A 25,020-nucleotide genomic window follows, 5' to 3' on the forward strand; every position below is an offset into this window, starting at 1 on the left:
CCAGCCTGCAGTTTCTCAGAATTCATTTTCTTGACTCAACAAATCCACACTGACCATCCATGCTGTGCCTGGCCCCATGCTAAGCGCTGGTGATGCTGTGCTGAACAGGGTAGATAAGGTCCCTCCACCATGGTGGTGACGGTGATGCTGTGCTGAACAGGGTAGATAGGGTCCCTCCACCATGGCAGTCACGGTGACAGAACCCATGGGCAAAATAAATGAGAGCTTTTGCATTTCAAGTGCTGTGCTACAGAGAGAGAAGGAATGGAAATCAGTATTAGGAGGCGGTTTATTTAAGGAAAACCTCCATTCTAAAAAGTAATGAGATGGCTCTTTGGGAAAGGGTGATCGCCTCACAAGCCTGATGACCTGAGTTCTAGCCCCAGAGCCCATCTGAACTGGAGGGAGAGAATCAATTCCACAGTTGTGCCACAGTGACAAACCTACACTGACACATGCATAACCGTACTCACACGCTGTGGTAAATGACACATAGCCATGTGTACACGCTATGGTAAGGAAAGTGCTTTTAGTGTTCTCATTTTATCTGATGTTTAAAGAAAGAGTAGTAGATGTAATTCAGAAAGTGAAGGAAGGGACATTTAGGATATAGGGAACACAAAGGCACAGTGTTGAGCTCAAGAGAGTCTCCTGGTGAGTGTCAGTGTCTGTCTCCTGTCCTCCCACTTCAAGCCCAAATGCATGGCAAAAGCAGAAACCACAGGGATCTGGAAAGCACTAGAATCCAATCAAAAGCAGAAGGGAGACAGTCTTGACTGTGGGCAGCCTAAACTACCAGGGCTTTTCTGGTCCAAATGACATGAAAATCCAACAGGTGAACCCTGCGATGTCCTGGCACAGAGCAGGATACAGGGACTGCATCACGGGGTTGGAGCTGGAGGAAGAGGGCTACTAATAGGCCCATTTGCGGGCTTTCTGTGGACATGTGCCCATCCAGCAAACATTCTGTGATTGACGTAGGTAATGACAGATTTGCTCACTCCTGGGAGTCAAGTCACTGGACAATTATTCAGCTCAATTCTCTAATATAAGCCCTTCCTAAGAGACATGAGAACCTATGCTGTTTTTGGAGACATAGATAAAACTGGTTTTTAGAGGAGTTCTGAGGAAGAAGCAAAGGTGGTCGGTCAGAGTGGTCCTTCCATTGAGACCAAAATGCCCCATTCCAGGAGGCATTGGGTGCTTTCTTGCTTGAAGTGAATGCAGATATTCAGCAGGGATGGGCATCCTCTGAGACAGACTGTACCCTGTGCTGGCAGGGCAGGTTCTCCACTGTCACAAGTTCACAATTCTTCTAGCAACCTGTGAGGTGGCAGTTACACTTCTCAGGTTATAAATACGTCACCTGAGGCTCAACGTCAAAGTCAACAGAGGTTCATAATCCGTGAGAGATGAAACTGGGATGCTCATGCACTGTTGACAGGTATCCAAACTCTCATGCATATAAACATGGGTTTTCTGACACCAAGATGCCCTAAGCAGGAGATCTGCTTATGTTATTGTCTCTCTATGAATATGAAAGAAAACAGAGTACGTGCAGACTAGTCATGACCTGTCCACATTAGGAGCCTGGAACTTGCACAGTGATGGGGTATGAAGCCTTCATGCCAAGGACTCAGGTTCTGTCTTTGCTTCTGTTCTTCGTTCAGTGCTCCCGAAACTGCAGTGGAGGCTTCAAGATCCGTGAGATTCAGTGCATGGACAGCCAGGACCACCACCGGAGCCTGCGGCCGTTTCACTGCCAGTTCCTGGCCGGCCTTCCTCCTCCACTGAGCATGAGCTGTAACCTGAAGCCTTGTGAAGAATGGCACGTGGAGCCCTGGAGCCAGGTAATGCACCCCAAAGGGTGCCTTATACAGCGTATTATTCAGCATCTACAGTGTCCCAGAGTTTGAGTCCAATAGGTCATGAGTTGCTGTACTAACATGAGTCTAGAAGTGGCAGAGGACCACATTGGAATCATGCCAGAGATTCAGTTCCATTCAGTGACCCGTCAAACCCTTGCAGGAGCTGAAAAAAATCCACTGGGAAATGATAGGTATGGTTTCAGCTGTGACAGTGCAGGGTTTTTAATAAGAACTCAGTCTCGCAATGGAAATATTGGATAATTGGGGACCCTGCTGGGGATAGGAACACAATGAAATGATTCAAAACAGACTACTTTGATGAGCTGTTTATAATAGCCTCGCACACGGGTCTGAGCCTTCTTCAGTCAACCTGAGAGAGACGGTGAGGTCCTTCCCCCACCACATAGTTTTAGATTCCTATCTCAATTAAATATCCAGATGATTGTTCGCATCAATAAAAGAGACTGTGCGTGCCTCTTTAATGGGAGGATCGTGTCTGCTGGATTTGGTGTCTAGACTATGGAAAAAAAGGTTATCTTTTTCATTTCCCAGGAGATAAATAAATCAATAGCTAAGATAATACTTCTAAGTATACCCACACACAGGACAAAGATGAGAAGCCAAGACTATAATGTCATGTGCGTGTGTCCATAGTGTATTTTATCTGTTACCTCACAGAGATATGGGCAGTACCCCTTATTCATTCCATTTTATAGATAAAGAAATTTTAACTAAACAACGTTGAAAAATATACTTGAGGCTACACAACTAGAAAATAAATGATAAAGTATTTATTCAAATGTAAGGCAGACTCTAGTTAGTGTCTGTGCCTATGTCTCCATAGAACTTGGCTCAGTGAGAGCTGAGGGAACTGGGGACAAAGGCTGAAGCCTTATCGTTCTTTAGGAATACTCGCAACATACAAGAAAGAACAGGGAGCTTCACAGCCTGAAGATACAGACTTAGCCCAGAAAGTTGACTCCCCTGGGACTTCCTACTTCATGCTTGATCACTAACTCATGTTGACTTGTAGGTCTCAGAACCACTGTGTGGTGTTTCCTGGGGCGGTGTGGGATAGTGGGACATGGTCCTCTATTTTTCCTCCTTCCCTTCGTTACTCGACTCTAGAGTACATGGAGCACCTGGGGCTCCCATGCATGGAACTAGGCCTCCAAGTTCCTCTTGTACGCTAAACCTAGCCTGGACTTGTTCAGTGCCGAAAAAAAAATTATAAAGAAGTTGGGATTTCCAAGTCGAGGGAAATAGCATTTTTAGAAAATCAGAAATGAGTATTCAGAGGTCAGAAGTAGTAGCACATGCCTTTAATGAGTGCTCAGAGGTCAGGAATGGTGGCACATGCCTTTAAGCTCAGCACCTGGGAGGCAGACCTCTATGAATTGGAGGACAGCCTGGTTTCCATACTGAGCTAATGGAGCCACTAGCCTGCCAAGGCTATATAGTGAGACCTTGACTCAACACTTCTACAGCGATGATCTACCAGTCAGGTCTTGTCTATTATGTAAAAGATTATCTTTGTATTTCCTCAGTAGCTGGGGAGCCCCAATAACAATCTGTTCCCCCAAAGAACTCCTACAACCAACCTTTCTAAATGTCTTTATTCTGAGCAAAGTGTGAAGGTGGAAGATTTCTCTTTGAAGATACGGTGGAGAAAAGAGATGTAACTCCCGGAGCAGTTTAGAGATTATACAACTTCAGAAGCTTACACTCGCCGGTCGTCATGTTGCTCTATTTAATGGCTTACCATCGTGAGAATATTTGGGGCCCATTTGGGAAATGTCAGCTATCGCAGACTAATTAAAGGGCTGATGTGTTTTACCTATAACAACATATCTACATCCGTGCTAGTCGATTGTTAGCATGCTTCAAAATCATCCGGTCAGAATGATGCCCACTGGGTCTAATTAGGGCTCTCAGGTGGGACACTCTGAATCTATAATATATCTCCTCTAGGAGAGAAGCTGATACCGCTAATCTGAGAGTCACTGAGCTACAGAAATATTTATATTCTTTTCCATCTATATAGTCAACTGGCCCTGAATCCATCTGTATACATGTAGAGCCACAAGAATCCAAAGATCGAATTCTACTTTGCTCCTCACATAGGGTTACAAACAGGTTGAATAAATCATGGTCAGGAATATAGGTTGATTCTCAAAGCTGGAATTTTCTGAAGACAACCTGTTAGGTCTTTTGGGGGGGGCATATGTGGCTAATTGTATACAGTTTCCTGTTTTCTGTGATGCCACCATACACATAGTGCCTCAAGAGGTGTACTTGACACTGATAAGACAACCACAGCTTGTTATTGCTGTAACTGTCATAGCGAGGCATCTTCAAGGTGGCTTTGCATTACTTTTCAAAGATTATTAGTGAATTAGTTTCCTCTTGGGAGCATCATGCAATCGAGACTATGTATCATGTAAAAATCATTCTGATGAGCAACAACCTGACATATTTAGACATGTGTCCCTCCAGAAATCCACCTTGCTCTCTTGAATTTATCTTCTGAGCATTACTATCCACGTATCATAGTCTTTACCAAGCCCATTCACTTTACTAACTAAAAGAAGCTTCCATTCTAAAACTTTATTTAGTGGGAAAGGACGACTGTCACATTTTTCTGTCACCCTTACAGGGTGGCAGAGCTAATCATATATGTTTAAAATTTTATGCAACTTGATATGCCATGACTGACTGATATACATGAGAGGACTGCCCTTTTCTAAAGAGAAAGGAGGAGGAGTGAATAGGGGTGGGGTTGAGAAGGGAGGGAGGGAGGGAGGGAGAGAAGGAGGGAGAGAGAGAGGGAACGAGGGAGGGAGGGAAAGGAGGGGAAACTGTGATTGAGCAGGGAAAATTAATTAATTAATAAAAAATAAACATAATTTTTTTTATGTGGATCGGTATTTTGTCTGCATGCATATCTCTATACCATGGGCGGCAGAGGCCAGAAGAGGACATGGTATTCCCTGGAACTTGAGGCACAGACAGTTTGAACCACTGTGTGGGTGCTGGGAATCGAACCTGATTCCTCTGGAAGAACAGTCAGTGCTCTTAACTGCTCTCCCGTCTCTCCAGCCCCATCATCACAAATTTGAAACTCTAAAATTTACACTTTTGTTACCAAAAACTTGCACCAGGTAACATCCAGTCTGTTCTGTGCCAGACAGATAGCCTTGCATCTATTCTGAAAGACCAGTCCCTTCAGGAGCATGTGAAGAGGCTCCAGGTTCTAACACCATTAGTAAGTTCTCTAGCACGCAGCCAAAATGACACCAAAAAGTTTGCTCTTATCGTTGGCTTTCCTCAGCCTCAGTTCTCCGCCTCTCCGTGTTGTCTGTCAGTGCTCTAGGTCCTGCGGAGGTGGGGTTCAGGAGAGAGAAGTGTCTTGCCCAGGAGGCCTCTGTGACTGGACAAAAAGACCTGCATCCACCATGCCCTGCAACAGCCACCTTTGCTGTCACTGGTCCACAGGGAATTGGGACCTGGTAAGAGTTGTTATAGGTGCCTTGTTCTGCCTGTTTTTATTACTATTACTGTTATCACTACAAAGAAACTTTATAGCACATTTTAAGAAATTTCTAAATTTACAGATCCCTTTACATGAAAATTTGCTGATAAGATTGGAGATTGAGCCAGGCAGTGGTGGCACACGCCTTTAATCCCAGCACTTGGGAGGCAGAGGCAGGCAGACCTCTGGGAGTTCGAGGCCAGCCTGGGTCTACAAGAGCTAGTTCCAGGACAGGCTTGAAAGCTACAGAGAAATCCTGTCTCAAAACAAAACAAAACAAAACAAAACAAACAAGCAAAAAGATTGGAGATTGTAGAACTGAATGAAAAGGGGCCATGTTTAATATTTTATGGAGATTTTAAATGTTTTTAGTTTTGTATTAATTCTTTGAGATTCATACAATGTATCACAATTATATTTGCTCTTGACACTTCCCCAGCTCCTCTCGGATTCAAACCTTCATCCCTACTCTGCCATACTTCCTGCTCTCTGTCCTTTCCCAGGAGAGACTGTCTCACAGCGGAATTCCTGGTCCTCTGGCTCTTATGACCTTACCACCCCCTCTCTACAGTGTTCCCTGAGCCTTCGGCATAGGGATTATGCTATAATTGCATTAACTGGGGGCAGGCACGCTACCACGAGTTGAACTCTGCATTTTGTTTAGCTGCTGCTTTCTGTGTTTCTCCTACTGCTTCTTTGCTGAGGGATGGGAGCTACACTCGTGTAGACGTAAGGATAACTGTAGCAAGACATGATATTGGTTAGGAAAATGACAACAGTGAGTGATCACCTAGAGTCCAATGCCTTGCCAGCCAATGCTTGATTACATTTACAGTGCCAAACATAAATCCCCTCCTATCGATCGGGTCCTAAGTCTGACTGCACAGCTGTTGGCTACCCCCAGAATATCAGAACCACTACTGTCCTTCCGGAATCTCTTCCACGCTGCTCATTGCTGTGGTCCATAGGCTTTACATCCGAATAGGACTACTGGCCACTTTTCTCTCTTGTCAGCTTGGAGAGCTCCTCTGAAATGGGGGCTAGTCCTCAGGTCCAGACATTCTTCCAAGTCCTCTGTCCAAAGTATGTGATGTCTTCAGCGAAAGGATCTTACCTTCTTTTTCTGGCAGGCATCCAGGGCAACAGGAATGATGTATATTGTTTGAGAGGATCCCTTGAACTCCCATGTCTGGAACTGAGGTGTTTTGTTAGACAGTGTAGTTTTGAAGGGATCACTGTTACCCCAAGTGGCAGTTTCAATTAAATTATATAGATATATGTGTGTATTTATTTATTATGTAAACATAAAATATTATGATTCTCTATGTCACTTTCAAACATTTTTTAATGTTATTTATCCCCCCTCTTCCTTAACCCTCTGGGTTTCCCTCCCTCCCTGATCCCCAGGTAACTCTCTTCCAACCATTTTTCGCATTTTCCCCTTCATAGCAACTGTGCCTTATTTTTTAATTATGCATCTGCATGAGTGTTTACATACAGGTGGGTGTACATGCCTGAGTGCAATGCCCTGGAGGGTAGAGATTTGGAATACCCTAGAGCTGGAGTTACAGGGGGCTGTAAGCACCTGGCGTGGGTGGTGGGCCCTGAACTTGAGTCTTCTGCATTTGATCTTAGCCAAAAGGCTGAGAAGCGATAACTTGAGTCTTCTGGAAGAGCAGAAAGTACCCATAACCTCTGAGTCACCTTTCTGGCCACTGTACCTTAGATTCAGTATTAATTTCCCTTTGTATTTATGGATATTCACCATACTCACCGGTCTGTAACGTGTTTTTATGCGGTTCACATTCATTGCTCATCCCCTAAGTACTACTTGTCTCATAGCTGCTGTGAGTCCATGTTCATTATCTGGAGTTTAGAAGAGACAAAAATGTCAAATACTTTCAAAAGAGAAAGGATCAAATAACAAATGTTCCAGAAGCAAAAGTCCCAAGGAGAGGTTATTTTGGGTCCCAAGTCCTTGGGTTCACTATCATTTTTTTAGACATGAATACAGCCTCTTAAGTCTTAGGTTTAGTCTGACTTCATAAGTTTGGGCCTTCCTTCTGCCCCACAAAGCAGTTTGCCAGATGGCCAGCCTATTTGATAGAGAAGTAAACAAAATAATTAAACTGTAGCTGAGAACAAGATTTATTATCTTCCCAAGGTTTGTTGGTTACATAAATAACACTGTCTCATTAATGATGGGGAGGAATGAAAGTTCCCTATCCCAGAGAAAAATTCTGCTGTTAGTGTGACTTGTCCTACGTGACTGAGTTCTATAGTAAATAGATTGATGATTAAAGTGAGAGAGCTCAGCCTACTGTGGATGGTGCCACCTCTGGGTAGGCAGTCCTTGGCTGTGTAAGAAAGCAAACTAAGCAAGCTTCAGAGAAATCCAGTAAGCATCGTTCCTCCATAGCTTCTGCTTCGGTTTCTGCCTCCAGGTTCCTGCCCTGGCTTCCCTGGATGATGGATGTAAGACAACACCCCCCCCTCCCCAAGATGGTTTTGGTCAGTGTTTATCATGGGAACAGGAAACCAAATGATTACACTTGGTCTCTGTGAAGCAATCTTATCTTACAGATGAAGAAAAAGAAAGGAGGATTAAATTATCCAGGATGATAAACAGCCAGAAATCCCAATTCTCCAAAGCCCTAGTCCAGGACTCTTCCAGAATCTGGCTTAATTATTCTCCATCTTTCTTCCTTCTGGCCTTTGTTACAGACTTTTATTGATCCTGCCTGCTTTATCTGAGTAGTTATTTCATTGTTTCTTGCCAATACCTGTGGGATATTTGAGGTGAACTGACTGACTAAAATTATCTTTAGATTTAGTCACAGAAAACTCTCTCTAATTCAACCATGAGATCCCATGCTGCTTGCTGTTACGGTTGGGCTTTATAACAGTAAAATAAAATAGAGGTGTAGACATTAAGAAAAGTCCCATTTGTCACCTGTCCCCTATCTAAGAGGTCTCTGTGAGAAATGAGCTTTTGTGAGCCACATTCAGAGCTGATTGATGGTATCTCAGTCTGGAAATTGTCTTATCTAGTGTTCTGAGCCTCCAATAATATCTCAAGTGGCAAATAGACTCTTCTAAGCTTAATGTCTTTTCTCTTCAGCTACCTTTTGAGCCACTTAGACAGTGAATATTCATTGGAAATCATACTGATTGCTTTAAAGCGTGGAGAATGGGGAACTTGGATTCTGTTCTGGGAAGTTTTGCTCGTATAAAAAAGATAAGTCTAAAAAATAACAAATCATAGGATAAAATAAAAATCTGTAAGTGTGTATGTACATCACAGAAGCCAGAACATGGAACGGGCACAGATGTCCCTTGTTGAATGAATGTAAAAGCAATGTGGGACAGACAGAAATGGGGCATTGTGTCACCTTAGAAGGGAAATCTACACACCGTGACACAGATGAACTAGAAGTAATTATGCTACCTGAAATAAGTTGGTCACAAACAGGCAACTGTCTTATTCTACTAAGTGAGACTCCTACAGTGATCAAAAGAGATTAAAAAGATAGAAAGGAGTTCTCCAGGAGCTGGGGTAGAGATGAAAGATGATAAGTTGTTTTAAAATGCAGTTTAAGTTTGATAAGATGAAAAAGTTCAGTAGATGCTTGGTGTACATCGAGAATGTTCTCAAGGCTGCTGCACTGTGTACTTAACAAGACTTAAAGTGAAGCATGGTGCAGTGGCCTGCACCTGGAACACCAGCACTTGGAAGCCGATGACTATGAATTGAAGGCCAGCTGAGCTATGCAACAAGGCCCTATCTCAAAAACAAAACAGAAAAGGATGTGTGTGTGTGTATACAAGCTTAAAATAGAAAATTTTATGAGTTTTCTTTATATTTTACCACAAATAAAGTAAGAAAATAGTCACAATTTATTACATTATTAGGAATTGCCTCAAGGAAGTGACTTCCATAAGCCAGAGACTCAGCCACTACTGTGGGAGCCCAATCCTGGCATTGCAGTGGTTTCTATGTCAGTGGGGCTGGAGAGCAATCATGGCCCAACAAGACTGAGATTCAAAGACCTCTAGACCCATGTCTGCCCTATATGCACTACAGTCTTTATTCAGTCCAATGTCCATTGTCCATTGTTTTTCTCTCAAGCTCCCCCTTTTTCGCACACTACTCTCATCTTCCTAACAGCGTCACCCCTTCGTTCTGTGCCCCTTCGTTCTGTGCTTGACCTCTAGCCCCAAATCAGTACTTAACTAAAGAAACTGGAAACACCATGGCCTACACAGTGAGATTCTCTTCTATTTTCCTTTCAGTTCAGCCTTTCCCCTTATGTTTCACATCATGTATTGATAATGTCAAGATGAATGTTTGTCATATATCAGTGTCAAAATGAGCGTTGGTGTTGAGAGTTTTAGTCAGAGTTAAGACTGTACCCTGCAAACCATCTTTCATTCTCACTCCTCCTCAAAGGTGTGCTCCATCCCACTCACGGTTTCTGACTTCTGGTTTCTTATCCTCCTGCTTCTTGGCAGGAAATGTGGCCACCAACCACACTTACTTTTGCACCATTCACACTAAAATTGAATTTCTTTCCACGTCTGTTACAAATTGACAAGAAAGTGACCAACCAACCCACATTGATCCAAATACTTTGCCTTGGGTGAGTCAAATATGGTAGAGTTGGCATGGTCCTGTCGTACTAGCATGTGCTAGCTGGACCCAATATTGTAGCTGTGTGATAGGACCAGCAGGGCATTCCCAGATGTGGGAAAAAGAAACTCATTCTACAGAGAACCTACTAGCACACTGAGTTAAAGTCATTTCAACAGCCTCTACTACGGGGCTCTTCTTAAAGTCACAGTTTAGATTGATTTGGATTTCAACTATGGCGGTGCAGTGTTTATTACAGCTTGATCTCACAGTGGGCCTAGCGCCAAAGGGCCCTTGGTAACTTAGACATTCTCTCAGTTGACTGTGGCGGGGTTAGAGATGCTCCCTTGGTAGCGTTCGGGAGGAACTGTGACTCTTTCTGTGTCTCTTTCAGTGTACCGCTTCCTGTGGCGGGGGCTCTCAGAAGAGGGCCGTTCACTGTATCCCCTCAGAAAACAGGACAACTGAAGATCACCAGTGCCTCTGTGACCACGAACTCAGACCCCCAGAATTCCAGAAATGCAACCAGCAAGCTTGCTGGGCGAGTGCTGGTAGGTGACTGGTTGCTCAGGTGGGGCAGGGATGCGGTGGTGGAGATGTCTTTGCATGAGTAAGTCATCCTTCATGATTCAGCTTGTGGAAAGTTTTCTGGCCCCTTTGCTGAACAGAAAATCTTGATGCCGAAGAGGGTAGGCAGGAATTATGAGAGCAGGAAATGTGATTTAATAACTTCTGAGTGATTCCTTGAGGAACTACCACATCTCATTTCCTGTCTCAGAGTATATTTACACTGATGTCATCTCACACAGATAAGAATTACTTTTTTTCAAAGTCTGAGAGATATTCTAGCCTTTCTCAAGAACCCATCCAAGTCCAGAATGATCTATAAATCTAAGTATACTCTCTTAGGTCTGGTTGCCCAGAAACAACTCAGCTCTGAAGTGAAGCATTGCATATATGTATATATGCAAAGGATTCATTAAGGACATACTCTCAGGGAAGACAATTAGGAAGCGAGAGAAGCATGACATAAAATGAAACAGGCAGAGTCCCCGGTACATAGAATGCAGCTTGACCTGCAAGAGAGCTCCAGTATCATGAGGTATTATGAGGTATATATAAACGCCATCTGCTCCTGAGTCCACATTCCTGGACTTTCTACTCGCTGACCAAGGGCTATCCACCTCAGAGGAATTGATTTTGCTAGCATTTAAAACTTATACTAAAGACAAAGAAGTTCTTCTGGCAGTCTGTGGGCATCTTTCTTAGAGTCTGAGTGTTTTGGAATTAAAGGAGAGACGCTTGAAATTGTGTAGGGAAAGGGGGAGACAACAACAGTGGGCAAGAGGAGTCCAAAGAGGAAGAGCTGAGCAGTGGACAATCAGTACCATCGGCTACATTCAATTCACTTTCAAAAGCATCTGGTTTAGGGTTGGGGTGGGTCAGAGGCAGAGCATCTACCCAGTGAGTTCATGGTGCTAGGTCCGTTCTCCAGCATTCCTTACCACATAGCTGAAAATGTAACGTCTGATAGCGTTCCTTGAATCACTTTAGGTGTACCACAGGGTGGCCTGGGGAGGTTACCCGTGGTATGTTTGTGACACACAGAATTGATAGCAGAACCTGGGTCTCTCTTTCATATATGGCATGCCACATGTCTTCAGATGAGAGGCCCCAGCTTTGAAAATGGGCAGTAGTCATTTTCCATGCCAGAGCAGTAACTTTCCATCTACGTAACTTTATAAAGTTTTTTTTTAACTCTGAGTTATGTGTTCTTTGGGGGTATAAAGAGAGAAAATAACTCAAACATTACAGACTTCTTGTGAAGACTTTCACCATGTATTAGATATACTTAAAATGACAAATCAATCCTGAGCCTAGAGAGACAGCTCAGCAGTTCAGAGCACTGGCTGCTCTTGCAGAGGACCCAGATTTGGTTTCCAGTGCCCACATCAGAGACTCACAGCTACCTATAACTAGTTCCAGGTGACTCAATGTCTTTCTCCAGGCTCCTACATGTACATGATACACATAAACACAGGCAGGTGCACACTCATACACATCAAAAATAATAAATATGGTTTGAAAAAAATGCCTATTCTGGTTTGGCAACATATACTAGTAATCAAGCACTCAAGTAGGGAGACTGGGCGCTATAAGGCCAGACTAAGCTAAATAGTGAGACACTGTCTCAGAAGACAAGTCCTTCATCTGAAACAGCTGGTACTTCTTTCAGACAAGTCATTTTATGCCAGTAGGCTGAAATGTCCTCATCTAGAAATGAGCAGATTCAAACACAAGCTTTTATGTCCATTTTCGTGGTATCTTTTCTCCATGGGTTATAGAATCTCTAGATTAAAGAGCTGGAGAAGGACAGAGAGCTAGCTCAGGGGACAAGAGCACATTTCAAGTTCTGGAACAGGCAGGAGAAAGGCTAGATGGAGCGAACTCAAGGACACAAACGCAAGGAAAGCTAGGGAATGGCAGAGCTTGTGAAGCAGCCTCAAGCTCCACTAGTAAATAACACACGGAATACACTGGTAGAGTTGTGCTTTTCCTCTCTGAGGCAGAAAGGAGCTGCTGAAGTACCCAGAGGAGGGAGCAAAGGAAAGAAATTGCTTCTGGCACGACCAGTGGTGTCATCCTTGTTCAGCTCAAGTTTAGGAAGCCATGTTGGTGCGACTCTTTGTGTGTAGCCTCTGACATTACTAGAAGGCACAGTCTCACAGCAAACTCCCTGGTCTTGCTTTTACAGTCTTGCTGCCCCCTCTTCCGCAATGTTCCCTGGGCCTTAGGTGTTTGCCAACATTGATGGGAAAATGCCTTGAAACCTTAACCATGTGCAAAGAACACAGGAAACTGAGAAATGATGGGAGTGGGAGGAAGTGTCTTATCCAGGGAAGAAGGCACCTACTGGCTATCCAAAATCAAGTGATCAGCCCTGAGAACATACATTGCAAGTAACATTATACATAGTGAGCAAGTTATATGTAGGAATCTATCTGTCTCTGTGTGTGTGTGTGTGTATGCATGTAATAACAATTAATGCAAAAAGAAACCATGAGTTTGAAAGAGAGAAAGGAGGGGTATATAGGAGGGTATAGAGGAAAGAAAGGGAAGAGAAAAAAGTTGACTATAAACTCAGTTTTTTTAAGTTAATGGGAATAAGGAAGGAAGGAAGGAAAAAGGGGAGAGAACAGCCAGTGCCTGCATTTCTTAACTGGGTGTTAGAGATGGCGAAGTTACTGTGTCCAATTGAGATTGGGAATGATTGAAAGTCATGAATTTGAGGTAGGATATGATTGTTACAGGCTTCATGAATCCCTTAAGTGATCATGGCCTGTGTTTTGTTTGCTATGTAGGCATAGAGGCCAGGAGAAATCTGACTTGGAAATCCTGATCCCGATGTCCTGGGGGATAAATATGATAAATAAGATTTACCACCTGTACTTGCTTTGTGATTTTTGCACCTGAAAGGGACTTCCAATTGTCATCCCTGAAAATACAAAAAGAATCCTGTTAGGGCTCGTTTCCAAAACTGCCAAGCTCTTACTACTCAAAGTGTGGTGCTTGGACAAGCTGGTTGGTGTCTGTCAGAAGTTTGCTACAGAGAGTGGATCTCAGGCCATAATCACCACAATCCTACTGAATCAGACCATGTGCTGAAACACTTCATGGGTGATGCAGGTGCCAGTTAGAATCCAAAGGACATTGTGTCATGGATTAAGGAGCCAATTTGATTTCATCCTATCACTTTCTAATTAAACCATTGTAAAATGCTGACATTATTGAACCCCTCCTATGATATGGCTTTTATAAAATGGAAGAAACCATCTGGTCTACCTCAATCATGCCTGTTATTATGGGTCATCTTTAACTATATATAGATTATCTTTAGCTGTCCAATTTCTGGACAATAAAATATTCGGTAACCAAACCTGAACTAAATGTAAACATACTCTTCATCTTGAACTCTCATGTTGACTAGATTGTGATTAACAGTTAGCTGGCAGCTGCTGCAAATAACAACGGATCACCAGTAATTATCAGCACAGCACAACTTAATTATTCACTTCATGCTTACTCATAGAGAGGCAACGGGGAAGAACGGTTGCAAGAAATTCTTTGACTTAAGGTGCCAACTACTTTTCTTGACCCCATATATACCAAGAAGCTTTGAAAGCAAATTATTCAATACCAAGATTCTTGCCAGATAGGCATCACAATGAATACCCTATATTCGTTATGTAAGATCTAGTATGAGTTCATACAAAATTCATTGCTTTCCTATAGATCATTTTACTTATTTTAGGTGCCATCTGTTTTAAAAGTCTTCTTGAGATTAATATAATTTCATAGTTTTCTTCTTCCCTTTCCTCCCTCCTTTCTCTAAACCCTCCAAAGTACTTACCAGCCCTTGCTCTATTTCAAGTTCACAAACTTCTTTTTTCTTTAATTGTTGTTACAATTCAGCAATTGTATTGTCTACTCCACCTACCTAAGTTCTGCCCTATCAGGCCCAAAGCAATTTCTTTATTCATTAGCCAATGAAAGCAACACATGAACAGAAGAACATCCTACACCAATTATTATACCTATTTTCTTGAATTTTTTGTTCTGTTTTGTTTTTGTAGTGCTGGGAATTGAACTGTTTTCAACTATTACCCTGACAATGCCTCATGGCCAAACACCTCTGTTCTCATAGTTTAGAACTACAGTCTTCCTTTCCTCTCAATATAAATAGGTCATTCAATGCCTGTTGATTTAGACTGGCTTTGGTTTATTCTGGCTGCAAATGTAGACTGTACATAAGCCTACTTTAATGTTTCTCATCCCCTTTGTCTGGTAGCTGTGTGAACAAGATTCTTGCACACATATTGCTGTACACCCAATGGCCCTCTAGGAATCTTACTTACTAACATCTCTAAGCAACTCTAGAATTGCCCCAAAGCAAAGAGTGAATGGGTATTTTTTGCCTACCAGTTAGGTAGCTATGGCACAATGGGAATGCCTAACATGAACACAGGAATGATGGTAGTTTAACACAAACACTCTATAATGTCTGATACTTGATAGTTTGTTAAATATCTACTATGGTGAATTGCCATGATCCTTTTTTGGTATATTTAGAATGTATTACATTAATAGAAGTTGTGCTTTTCGCCTACAAAGGCTAGCCTTTGGATGTATTAAAACATTTTTACTATTTCTTTGAGGATTTCATAAATACGTATTTTGAATATTTTATCCTCTCTCCCCCAACTCTTCCCTAATCCACTTCTCCACACTCCCATCCCTTCCCACTCCAAATTTGTGTCTTCTTATTTCTTCACTGTTGAGTTCAATTTGTTTTACCAAACTTGTCGGTGCCGGTGCAGCAAAAGCTAAACCTTAGAGTCCCTGGAAGAGGACAGGAGAGGAGAAAAGAGGAGGGAAGGGGAGGGGAGGGGAGAGGGGAAAATGAAGAGGAGAGGAGAGGAGAGAAGAGGAGGGGAGAGGGGAAAATGAAGAGGAGAGGAGAGGAGAGGAGAGGAGAGGAGAGGAGAGGAGAGGAGAGGAGAGGAGAGGAGAGGAGAGGAGAGGAGAGGAGAGGAGAGGAGAGGAGAGGAGAGGAGGAGAAGAGAGATGCACAGACTCTCTGAGTTCCTTTTATTGAGAAAAGAGACCAATTTTGCTTTCTAGTTTGGTGTAGGTAAAGGACAGAGCAGGGATTTCCAGGCCTTATCTAGAACTTTCGAGGTCATAAGGGATCAGAGCTACCCTGAGAACATACTTCCCCCAGAAGCTGCACCTGCAGGCATGGTCCTTCTAGCTATCAGATTGCCCACAAATTGCCCTTGAATTAAACTTTATCCTTGATGTACCATTCAGAGGCCAGCTGTTTATCTAGTCTTGTGTGTAGGGACCCGCCCAATTGTGTGGACAGACCAACAGGGGTCACATCGTTAATGAAATGACGCTTTCCTAGCAGCTATCAAGGTCAATGGTCCCTCAGCTGGTGGTGGGATTTCATGCCCATGTCCTTTCTGTAGTCTGGGTCTTTTGCTCTGGCTGGAGGTTGCTCGGATCTTGTGATGCTCTCCCAATGCTGTGAGCTCAAATGTGCCATGGCCCTGCTGCGTCTAGAAAGCACTGTTTCCTTCATGTTTTCCACCACCTCTGACTCCTACAACCTTTCTTCCCTCCCTCAGACATTCCTGAGCCTTGTGGGGAGGGCTGCGAGATGTAGGACCTGTGTAGGGCTGAGCACGTCGCAGCCTCTTATTCCCCGTGCGATGACCAGGGGAGGGTCTCTTGTTAACTGCCACTGTTGATTCGTTTCGTATTGCTTTCGTCTCCCACAGATTTAACGTGCACAAAGGACAGGCTTTCGACCAGCTTCTGCCAGACGCTGAAATCCATGAGGAAATGCTCTGTGCCCTCAGTGAGAGCCCAGTGCTGCCTCTCGTGTCCGCAGACACAGAGCATCCACACCCAGAGGCAGAGAAAGCAGCAGTTGCTCCAAACTCGTGACCCCCTCTAGAACGATGCCGCCATCATCAACCTCCCCAGCCCGCTGCCCAGAAACATGGTCCAAGAGGTCACTTCATTAATACTTCACTTTATACAGTCTAGGTTCAACTTCGGATCATAACAAAACAAAGTGCGATGTGTTTGCCTAGCCACAAAATGTTCTTCACAGAAAGCTTGGTGCGAGCTGCTCCCTGATAGGAAGACAGGTATTTGAGAGAATTAATTCTGCAGCAACTGAGATGAGTTCCTGGGAAAGTACCAGATTAGCCAAGTCTGTGAAAAAGATGTCTTCTCCCCTTTAAAGATAAAAACAGAGAACAGGTTTTTCCCAAACTACCTCAAGAGTATCAAGAAGCAGAGCCACACTTACCCAGGGAACAGATAATCCTTTTAATTTTTCTTCAGGAATATATCCTCCTTGGCTGCCCTGGGTTTTTTAGGAACATTCACTCAGTAGTTATTAAGGACAGGAAGACGTGCCAGCCGGCTCTCGGTCTTCCCTCCATCCCAGCAGGACTTCACAACTGGAAGTCTCAAATCTTGGGAGAGACCATGGAGATTTGAGATTGAGATTAAGGATGCTCAGATGTCGATTCAGCCCAAAGAGATCAGAGCAGCCATCCAGATGTCACCTCTGACTTCAGCTCAGTTTCTACTAAAGGTCCTAAAACTGCAAATGAACGTAAACCAACTTCTTGCTAGCATAAGAAAGAAAATGCGACCTTTTTTCTCTGAATTTTCCTGGCTTCCACAGAACAGATGACTGCCTTTCTCTCTCCTGTCCTGCTTCTTTCTGTCTGGGTCATGACCTCAGATCCCACCTTCCTCCCAGTGCAAATGGGTCATGCACAAAAGCTTTTATAACTAGAGTGATGGCTGTCAATCATCCTATCTCTCTGGAGAGGAAATGTGAGGTTACAGGTTAAACCACTTCAAAGATTCAGATAAATTGTACTAAGTATAGGAATTTAGTAGAAATTTATAGTTTAGGTAGAAGGATCTAAAAAGTATGAGAGATAATCTATTTAGTGTACCCTAGCAACTTTTAAAACTTTCTTGTGTCTAGAGAAAGAGACCTGGGGTAGAATTCATATTTAGCATGTGCAAGTATGTAGGTTTGATCTCTAGCAACACACATGCATGCTTATATGCATACACACAGAAACAAAGGCTAAGCTACCTTGTGGTGACCAGCAAGTCAAGAGGGTCCGGAACACTGAAATAGAAGTTAAAATGCTTATTCCAGACACTGCCTCCTACTGAACGCAGGGTAGGCCGTGATTAGAAACTCAGAGCGAATTTCCAGGTAAGCCAATGGACTGAAGCTAGACAGAAAGGATGGGTGTGTTCAGAGAGATAAGCCCCAGAGAAAGAGCTCAGAACCAGCCCTTGACAGGATTTGAGGCCATGTATGCCTTTGTGTGATGGATCACATAGTCGTAGGCTTACGCACCAATATGTATCATCTTCATTCCGGAGTGCAGTCTCCCACATCTCCCTGGCGTTAGCTACTCACTCAGTAGAGTGGTGCTATTAAACCTGGTGCTAATACCTAGATGGTGGCGGAGCTAACAGAGACATTAGCTAGTAGTCATATGAATGACTAATTATATATGAACTTTCAGATAGACAACTCCTGCTTTGTATGAGATGGTGCTGCAGATTAAAGCCAGTTTTACTTGCTCTGAGACCATGAAAACAACATTATATATTATGTGTTTTTAAACTCTTTTTTTTATTTTTTGGCTTTTTGAGAAAGATTTCTCTGGGTAGCCCTGGCTGTCCTAGAACTCACTCTGTAGACAGGCTGACCTCCAACTCACAAAGATCTGCCTGTCGCTGCCTCCCGAATGCTAGGATTAAAGACACGCACTGCTTCCACCCAGCACTTTTAAACTCCTTTTCCAGCCACTAGTATGTATTGTTCTAGTCAATTCCTGTGGAAAACAAACACTGGGCTTTGTATAAGATTCAAAGGAATACCAGAAATAGGAGAAAGTACATATTTGCTGAAGCCAGGGAATTTATGTGTAGGTAAACATACTTTCTTATACTCTGTCTGTAAATATAAACATTGCTGGTCAATGACAAACTCTTGTGAAATAGAAATTTCAGAGACATACTTGCATTACTTTGTAAGTGGCATGAATGGAGAAGTAGAGGAGAACCTGGCTTTTTCTACTGAGAAAATTTGCAAAGACTAGTAGTCTAGGCTTTCGGATGGATTAATTTAGTAAGCCATGTGAATTTAACTTAACCTGGTACTGTTCTAGCACAGGGTAAAGTACAGTCCATCAGAGTCCTGGGTGTGACCAGGCTTACAGAACTCAGGAACAACCTGGATTCCTACTGACCTCAGCAAGATAAACTAGGCCAGATTGCCCAATACAAAAAATAAGCCATGTCATTTGTTGCCCATGTGGTGAACATCAAAAGCCTGTGGAGAGCTGCTCTGTTCTAGATCTTTCTCCAGTTTCTCAAATACAATCCTGGCTATCTCTTTCTTCTAGCAGAGTGGGACTCCTATGGCAGGTGTCATGTGTGCTTGCTGTTCATTTGTCACCTGCTCAACCATGGACTATCCGTGTTTCCGTAGAACCTTGGTGCTTGAGATGCTAGAAGGACCTTGGATGTTAGGATGACTCTGACAGCAAGAACTGGTAGTGTCTTCACAGGGTCAAATATGAAGCCTTGGTTTATTTCATCTATGTCCTTCTTCAGTAACCTTTTGAAGGTGTGAGCAAGAAGTTGAACAAGAGACACTGGATACTCACTTACCATGAGCCAGAGAGGTCCACCTCAGGACCTTGTGCTTAAATACATCACGTCAGGTTTACATTGCTTTTCAGAGTGGTAGACTTAGTTCTTCTCCAAAAAGTTATAGGCTATTTAATTCTTGAACATCAAAACAGTATTGTGTCATAAGCGAACAATATTTCCTGGAAACTTCATCATGAATATTTTGTTCAAGTCATGAATCGTGTCCCGTAACAAAGGATTGCTTTCTTGTGTAGGAATAACTGTTCAGTCATAAGTTTTCTAAAACAAGAGCATACACACCTCCTTCTGTTCTCCTGAGGCAACTATGTCTCCACTGGCATTCCAATGCAATGCTTTCAGGGAGTCTGTTTGGAACAACCTCCAACAAGAATCTGAAGCGCAATTTGAGGCTTATAGTAAGTATTTCAGACCCTAACTTTCCACCTAGCTAGCTGAAGTTCTCTGAAAGCTACGTGTTGCAAGTCTAGAGAGTACAAGTCTTGGCTTTCTCCTTTCTCACTTCAAGATGAAGCTCTGGGACAGGTTATCTGGTGCTCAATCCACAGTGATCCACTTTCCCAGCGAAAGGCCACATGTCATGAGCTTCCTGGTGCTATAACCTAGCCAATATATTTGATACACTCTTGTTGCTAAATCAAATATTTTTTTTTAAACTCAAGTATTTTTATTTTAAGTTGTGTCAGTAAAAGTAATGTGGTGGGGGAAATGTTGTTCTACCTATCATTGCCCTCCCAAACGGTGGTATGACACACATGACTAATTCATTGTCTTTTCTGTTCTTATGCTCCCCCGCCAGCTGATCCCCCACTCCTCCTGTACCGGATGAGTACCTCGGTATTAAAATCAAATTGTAATCATAGCTTGTCTTTGTGTGGCATCAATAAATGGTCAAACTCATTGAGGTTCCCTTGTGATTCATTGACTCCTACTGTGAGGCTTTCACCTCCCACTGTGGTGTTACCATGGAGTTTAGCAATGGAAGAAGTTGCTATCAATTTTTTCCTCCTACATTCCTCCCAGACTCCCTCCTTCCCCACCCCTAGACAAGTACATTACCCAATGAATCATACCCTAGGTGAGTCGAACTTAACTCATGAATGTGCAGTGTCTTAGTCAGGGCTTCTGCTGCTGTGAAGAGACACCATGATCTGGCAACTCTTATAAAGGAAAGTATTTGATTGGGGCTGGGTTACAGTCCAGAGGTTTAGTCCATTATCATCACGGTGGGAAGCTCAGGGACATGCAGGCAGAAATGGTCTTGGAGAGGTCACTGAGAGATCTACATCTGAAGTGACAGGCAGAAGGAAAGAGAGAGAGAGAGAGAGAGAGAGAGAGAGAGAGAGAGAGAGAGAGAGAGAGAGAGAGAGACTGGGCCTAGCATGAACATCTGAAACCTCATAGTCCATTCCTGGTGACACACTTCCTCCAACAAAATCACACCTACTCCAAGAAGGTCATACCACCATAATGCCACTCTCTATGGGGCTATGGGAGCTATTTTCATTCATACAACCACATACAAGAACAAAAAAAAAATAGGATCATCTGAAGTGATGCCTAAAATACCTCACAATACTGGATCTGGTGGAGTCAGACCCCCCAGAACTAAGCTCAGGCAGCAAAGGTGTTGTTATGGAGAAGGAACACACTAATCATATAAGCATTGATTGTTTTCAAAAGCATTGAAAGAGAGCCAGCTGGACTGGGTAGGTGACTCCTAGAATTTTTGAAGATGCACTTTGGGTGGTAGGAAATATGAGTTTGGTCAATGCCAAATCACAGGGACACCTCCCTGTTTGTACCTTTCAAACTATTCTATGACCACCAGAGAACTCTTTCTTGCCCTTAAAAATTCTGGTCGAATGTCTCTGACCTTAGGAAGCCCACCCTGGTCCTGTTAGGAAGAGTAAGGCCTGCTTTTCCTCCGGCTGTGTCCTGCACATTTTACACATTTTGCACTCTTAAAATCTCAGGAGAGATTTTGTTCCCCAGGAGACACATGGCAATGTCTGGAATGTCCTGGGTTTTGACAAGTGGGAGTAGAGGGATACTGGCCACTGCCATTCAATCACTGGAGGCCAACGATGCTGCTGGGCACTCTACAGGACAGCTACCTCCCTTTTTGTTTGGGTCAAAATATCATTTGTGCTGAGGTTGGAAAGATCTGTGCTAAAGCAATTATCACCTTGGGATGGTAACAGGGCATGGAGTTAAATAAAAATGAAGCTTACTCTAAAATTTAGAACCCCAGGAAGGGATTGCTAAAATAGATCAAAAGACCTCAAAAGAAACTGCATATGGATTCAAAGTACATTGGGCTGATGGAAAGCATATGGGAAGTGCAAATTAGAATCAGGGGGTTATATTCAAAAAACAAGGGCATGAAGTTAGGAAGGTCCAGAAGCATGAAGTGGAGTTAATGGGGAGGAGTTGGGCATAACTATAACCAAAATACATTGTGCGTATGTTTTGTTTTAAATTCTCAAAAAAATAGTAAAAACACTATTTTTTAAAAAAGAAAAAAAATTATCTTGACATTGGAAGGGAGCTGTGATCATAAGCTAACCCCGGACCCCATGGGCTAGCCTAGGAACTAGGATACCTCAATTTTAAACTCAGAGCAATTAGCTAAAAGCAAAATCGTGGAACAATGATATGCTAAAGGGTTTGAATTAATCATCCTCTTCCAACTGAGGACTCTAATCAACAGAAAGTACACATAATTAGTCAGATCAAAATATCAGCTTTCCTAATAGGGACATTGGCTTGAAGAGTATGTGTGGGTTGCTGATGCAAAAGGTTTCCTACCTTCCACATCTCCACCCTCCATAGCAAGCAGCAAAGTAGCTGAAGCAAAGGTTTTCCTGTAGAGGGGCACTGAGCTAAGAAAGAGGAGTAGGGGAAAGGGAAAAGTGGAGGGCATGATTCATTAACCTCAGACAACAGACATAGTTCTTATTTCCTAGCCTAGTCCCCTAACTGACACATACGTACTTTATAAGAATATAGAACTACATTAAATGAGATAAGATGCAGATTATAGGTCAAACAAAAACAGAGAGGTAAGGTACTGGAGAAAGGGGTTTAAATAGGGAGTGTTGTGGGAGTATGAGAGAAATAGGGGGAATGGGTGGGGCTAATTGAAAGAAAGAGTATATAGAAGCAATATGGAAGGCTATTACCTCACAACTCAATTAAAAAGCGTATAGTAGACTCTAGTAAAGAGTAGCTACAGGGATAGTAGAAAACGTTTTATATGAAAGAAGAGTGTATTGAACAGGGTCAGGGTAGAGAAGGGAGTAGCAGGTAGGCTAACTAAAACCAAGCATGTATAGAAAAGCCTTGTTGAAATCTTCCAGTTAGTAATCTAATTCCAAAATATGCCTTTAAACAAACATTCAAACCGAATTACCCTGCATAGATGGAGAAGTCCTCTCCTAGAAGACAAGGGTTATTAAATGAAAATCTCAGTGCGAAGATCAGGATACCTCCCTAGAAGTAGTTGGTCAGGGGATCTCCAGAGGCCTCCAAAACAACACAGGCTATTGTCATTACCCTGGGTTTTCCAAAATATCGAGATGGTAAGTCCTTGTTACTGAAGATACCACATACTTTGATTACAGGATGCAGAAAAATCAATCTCTAGTTGACTCCTCCCTACTGGTTGACTTTCATAGGATAGTAAGTTTCTCTACAGGCTGTTGAATTCGCTACTTTAGTGTTGTGATGTGGCACAGTAACCAAACTTTGTTTTGGCTTCCGGTTCCAGAGTCCACAGTCATGGCGGCAGCATGGCCGCGGACTTCAGGCATAATGGCAGAAACGGGCAGCTGAGAGTTCACATCCTGTGTCATACTTCCTCCAACAAGTCTACCCAAACAGCGCCACCTGCTGGACACTAAGTGTTCAAATGCCCAAGACTGTAAAGGAACATTTTCTATTCAAACCACCAAACCAATCAAAATTTCCATGTTATCTGGGGGAGGCGCTCTCCAGGCCCCACAGGTCTTACTGAAGAGCTGCTGGCAGATATTAGCTGCAGCGAGAGGGAGATCCACTCTTCTTGAGGGTGTTCCAACTGGTGTGTCTCCTGTGTTCTAGTGGATGACCTCACAGCTCATGCACGGATGGGCAGCACTAAATGGGACTTTAAAAGAAGACAGGAAGTTGGGAGGGGGACAGGTTGGAGAGAAATATAGGGAGACTTGGGAGAAGAGAGTGGGGGGATTGTATAATCTTATAACATTGTAAACATATATGAAAATTTCAGGAGTAAAGAAATGTTATAATAAAACATATTAATTAAATAGTAAATGCCAAGCTAAGGAGCAAGAACAGGCGACCTTGTTTTAAGCTTTGAAAGATAGTATTTTGGGAGCTAAACTTTGTGAGTCACTTGGACCCAAGACATAGAGCTATACTCCCATCAGAGCTAGCACAATTTATTGCAGGTTCCGGAAACAGCCACACAAATTTCAGGAGCCCTAAAAGTATTTAGGAACAAGATGATCCTGGAGGTGCCCACTCACACAGGATCCATCAGATGAGCCCGAGGAGCCCTGTGTCCTCTCAGCTAATGTCTAATAGTAATAATTTCCCTGAGTTCCTTCCAGTGCTTGAAGGAGACACGGAGTGCCAGGGAAGGAAATGGCCTATTTTGTCTGAACTAGCAGCAGAGAAATGAGCAGTGATCTCAGTTCAACCACAGAAAACTATAGACTATGAGCAAATCTGCCACATTTTTAATGCCACATCAGGCCAGGGGAGGACGCCCCGTGACGTTGAGGAAATGCAGGTAGGATGACTCTACTCGTGAAGCAAAGATGCTGGACAATGGCCCGGCACACAAGGGATGTGGAAAGCAAGGAGAAGAAAGAACAGAAAGCAGTGCTGACTCATTAACTGGATTCAATGTTGAGAGAAATGGTTTTACGTCATCGGAGTTTGGAGCGTGCATTTTAAAATACAAAACTTTACAGCGTTTCCTCAATCGTGGAGACTATCCACATCAAGACCGTGAGTGCCTCCTCTGCCGTAGGCTTCTTGGGTGGAAATTATTAAGGCTGAATTCAGGGCTCTCTGAGGTCTGGTCTGCTGACATTCTGTGGCGTGACTTCTTAGAGTCTAGCCAGTGGGAGAAGCCCACTGTTGACCGCTGCTAACCCTTCTCTATTATATAGTTTCCTACCACAACCCCCTCAGGAAGCTGTTAGCTAATTGAGTTTTTCCCGATATAGTTGATACAGCATTGATGGTGCATGATTTGCTTTTCCCGCTCGAAGACCCTGATCTCACTACCCAGCACCAGCTTAGGGATAAGCCATAGGCAGAGTTTCAAGCATAAAAGAAGGAATCTTCCTGTTTGAACCCATGTCGCTGAATATTCTTCAGGCCAGGGCTCCAGGGATGTAACATCCCAGCTCCTTGACAGGCTGATCTGTGCTCAGAAAAACCTCTGTGACAATTACTACTACTGCATTACAAATTATCCCCCAACATAATGTAGGAACTACTACTTTACATGGACGCATATTCAGTCAGGCAGGACTTGAGAGCCCAGAGTGGCAACTTATTTCTCCTCCATGATACTGAAAATGGTAAAGGGTCTTGATGAAGATCACTCCACCAAAGTTAGGGGCATTGGCACACATCTGCAGTGCCAGCACTAAGGAGCCTAAGGCAGGAAAATTCCCAAG

General features: G+C 43.2%; 1 protein-coding gene across 3 annotated transcripts in view; it reads left to right on the top strand.

Annotated features, from left to right (window-relative positions):
• The window catches only part of Adamts12 (ADAM metallopeptidase with thrombospondin type 1 motif 12), a 252,692-nt gene extending 229,141 nt beyond the window's left edge, over positions 1-23,551 (top strand). The window contains exons 21-24 of one of the 3 annotated variants that reach the window (XM_087896951.1): positions 1,671-1,850; positions 5,234-5,377; positions 10,425-10,581; positions 23,094-23,551. In XM_087896951.1, the coding sequence (XP_087753077.1) occupies positions 1,671-1,850; positions 5,234-5,377; positions 10,425-10,581; positions 23,094-23,158 (546 nt within the window). In that variant the 3' untranslated portion in view covers positions 23,159-23,551. Of the gene's footprint in view, positions 1-1,670; positions 1,851-5,233; positions 5,378-10,424; positions 10,582-16,374; positions 20,222-23,093 lie in introns of those variants that run through there. The other 2 variants (XM_087896950.1, XM_085676631.2) reach the window with 2 other exon arrangements.
• The last annotated feature ends 1,469 nt before the right edge of the window (positions 23,552-25,020 follow it).

The sequence above is a fragment of the Myodes glareolus genome, chromosome 15 (genome assembly GCF_982192425.1).
Source record: "Myodes glareolus chromosome 15, mMyoGla1.1, whole genome shotgun sequence".
NCBI lineage: Eukaryota > Metazoa > Chordata > Mammalia > Rodentia > Cricetidae > Myodes > Myodes glareolus.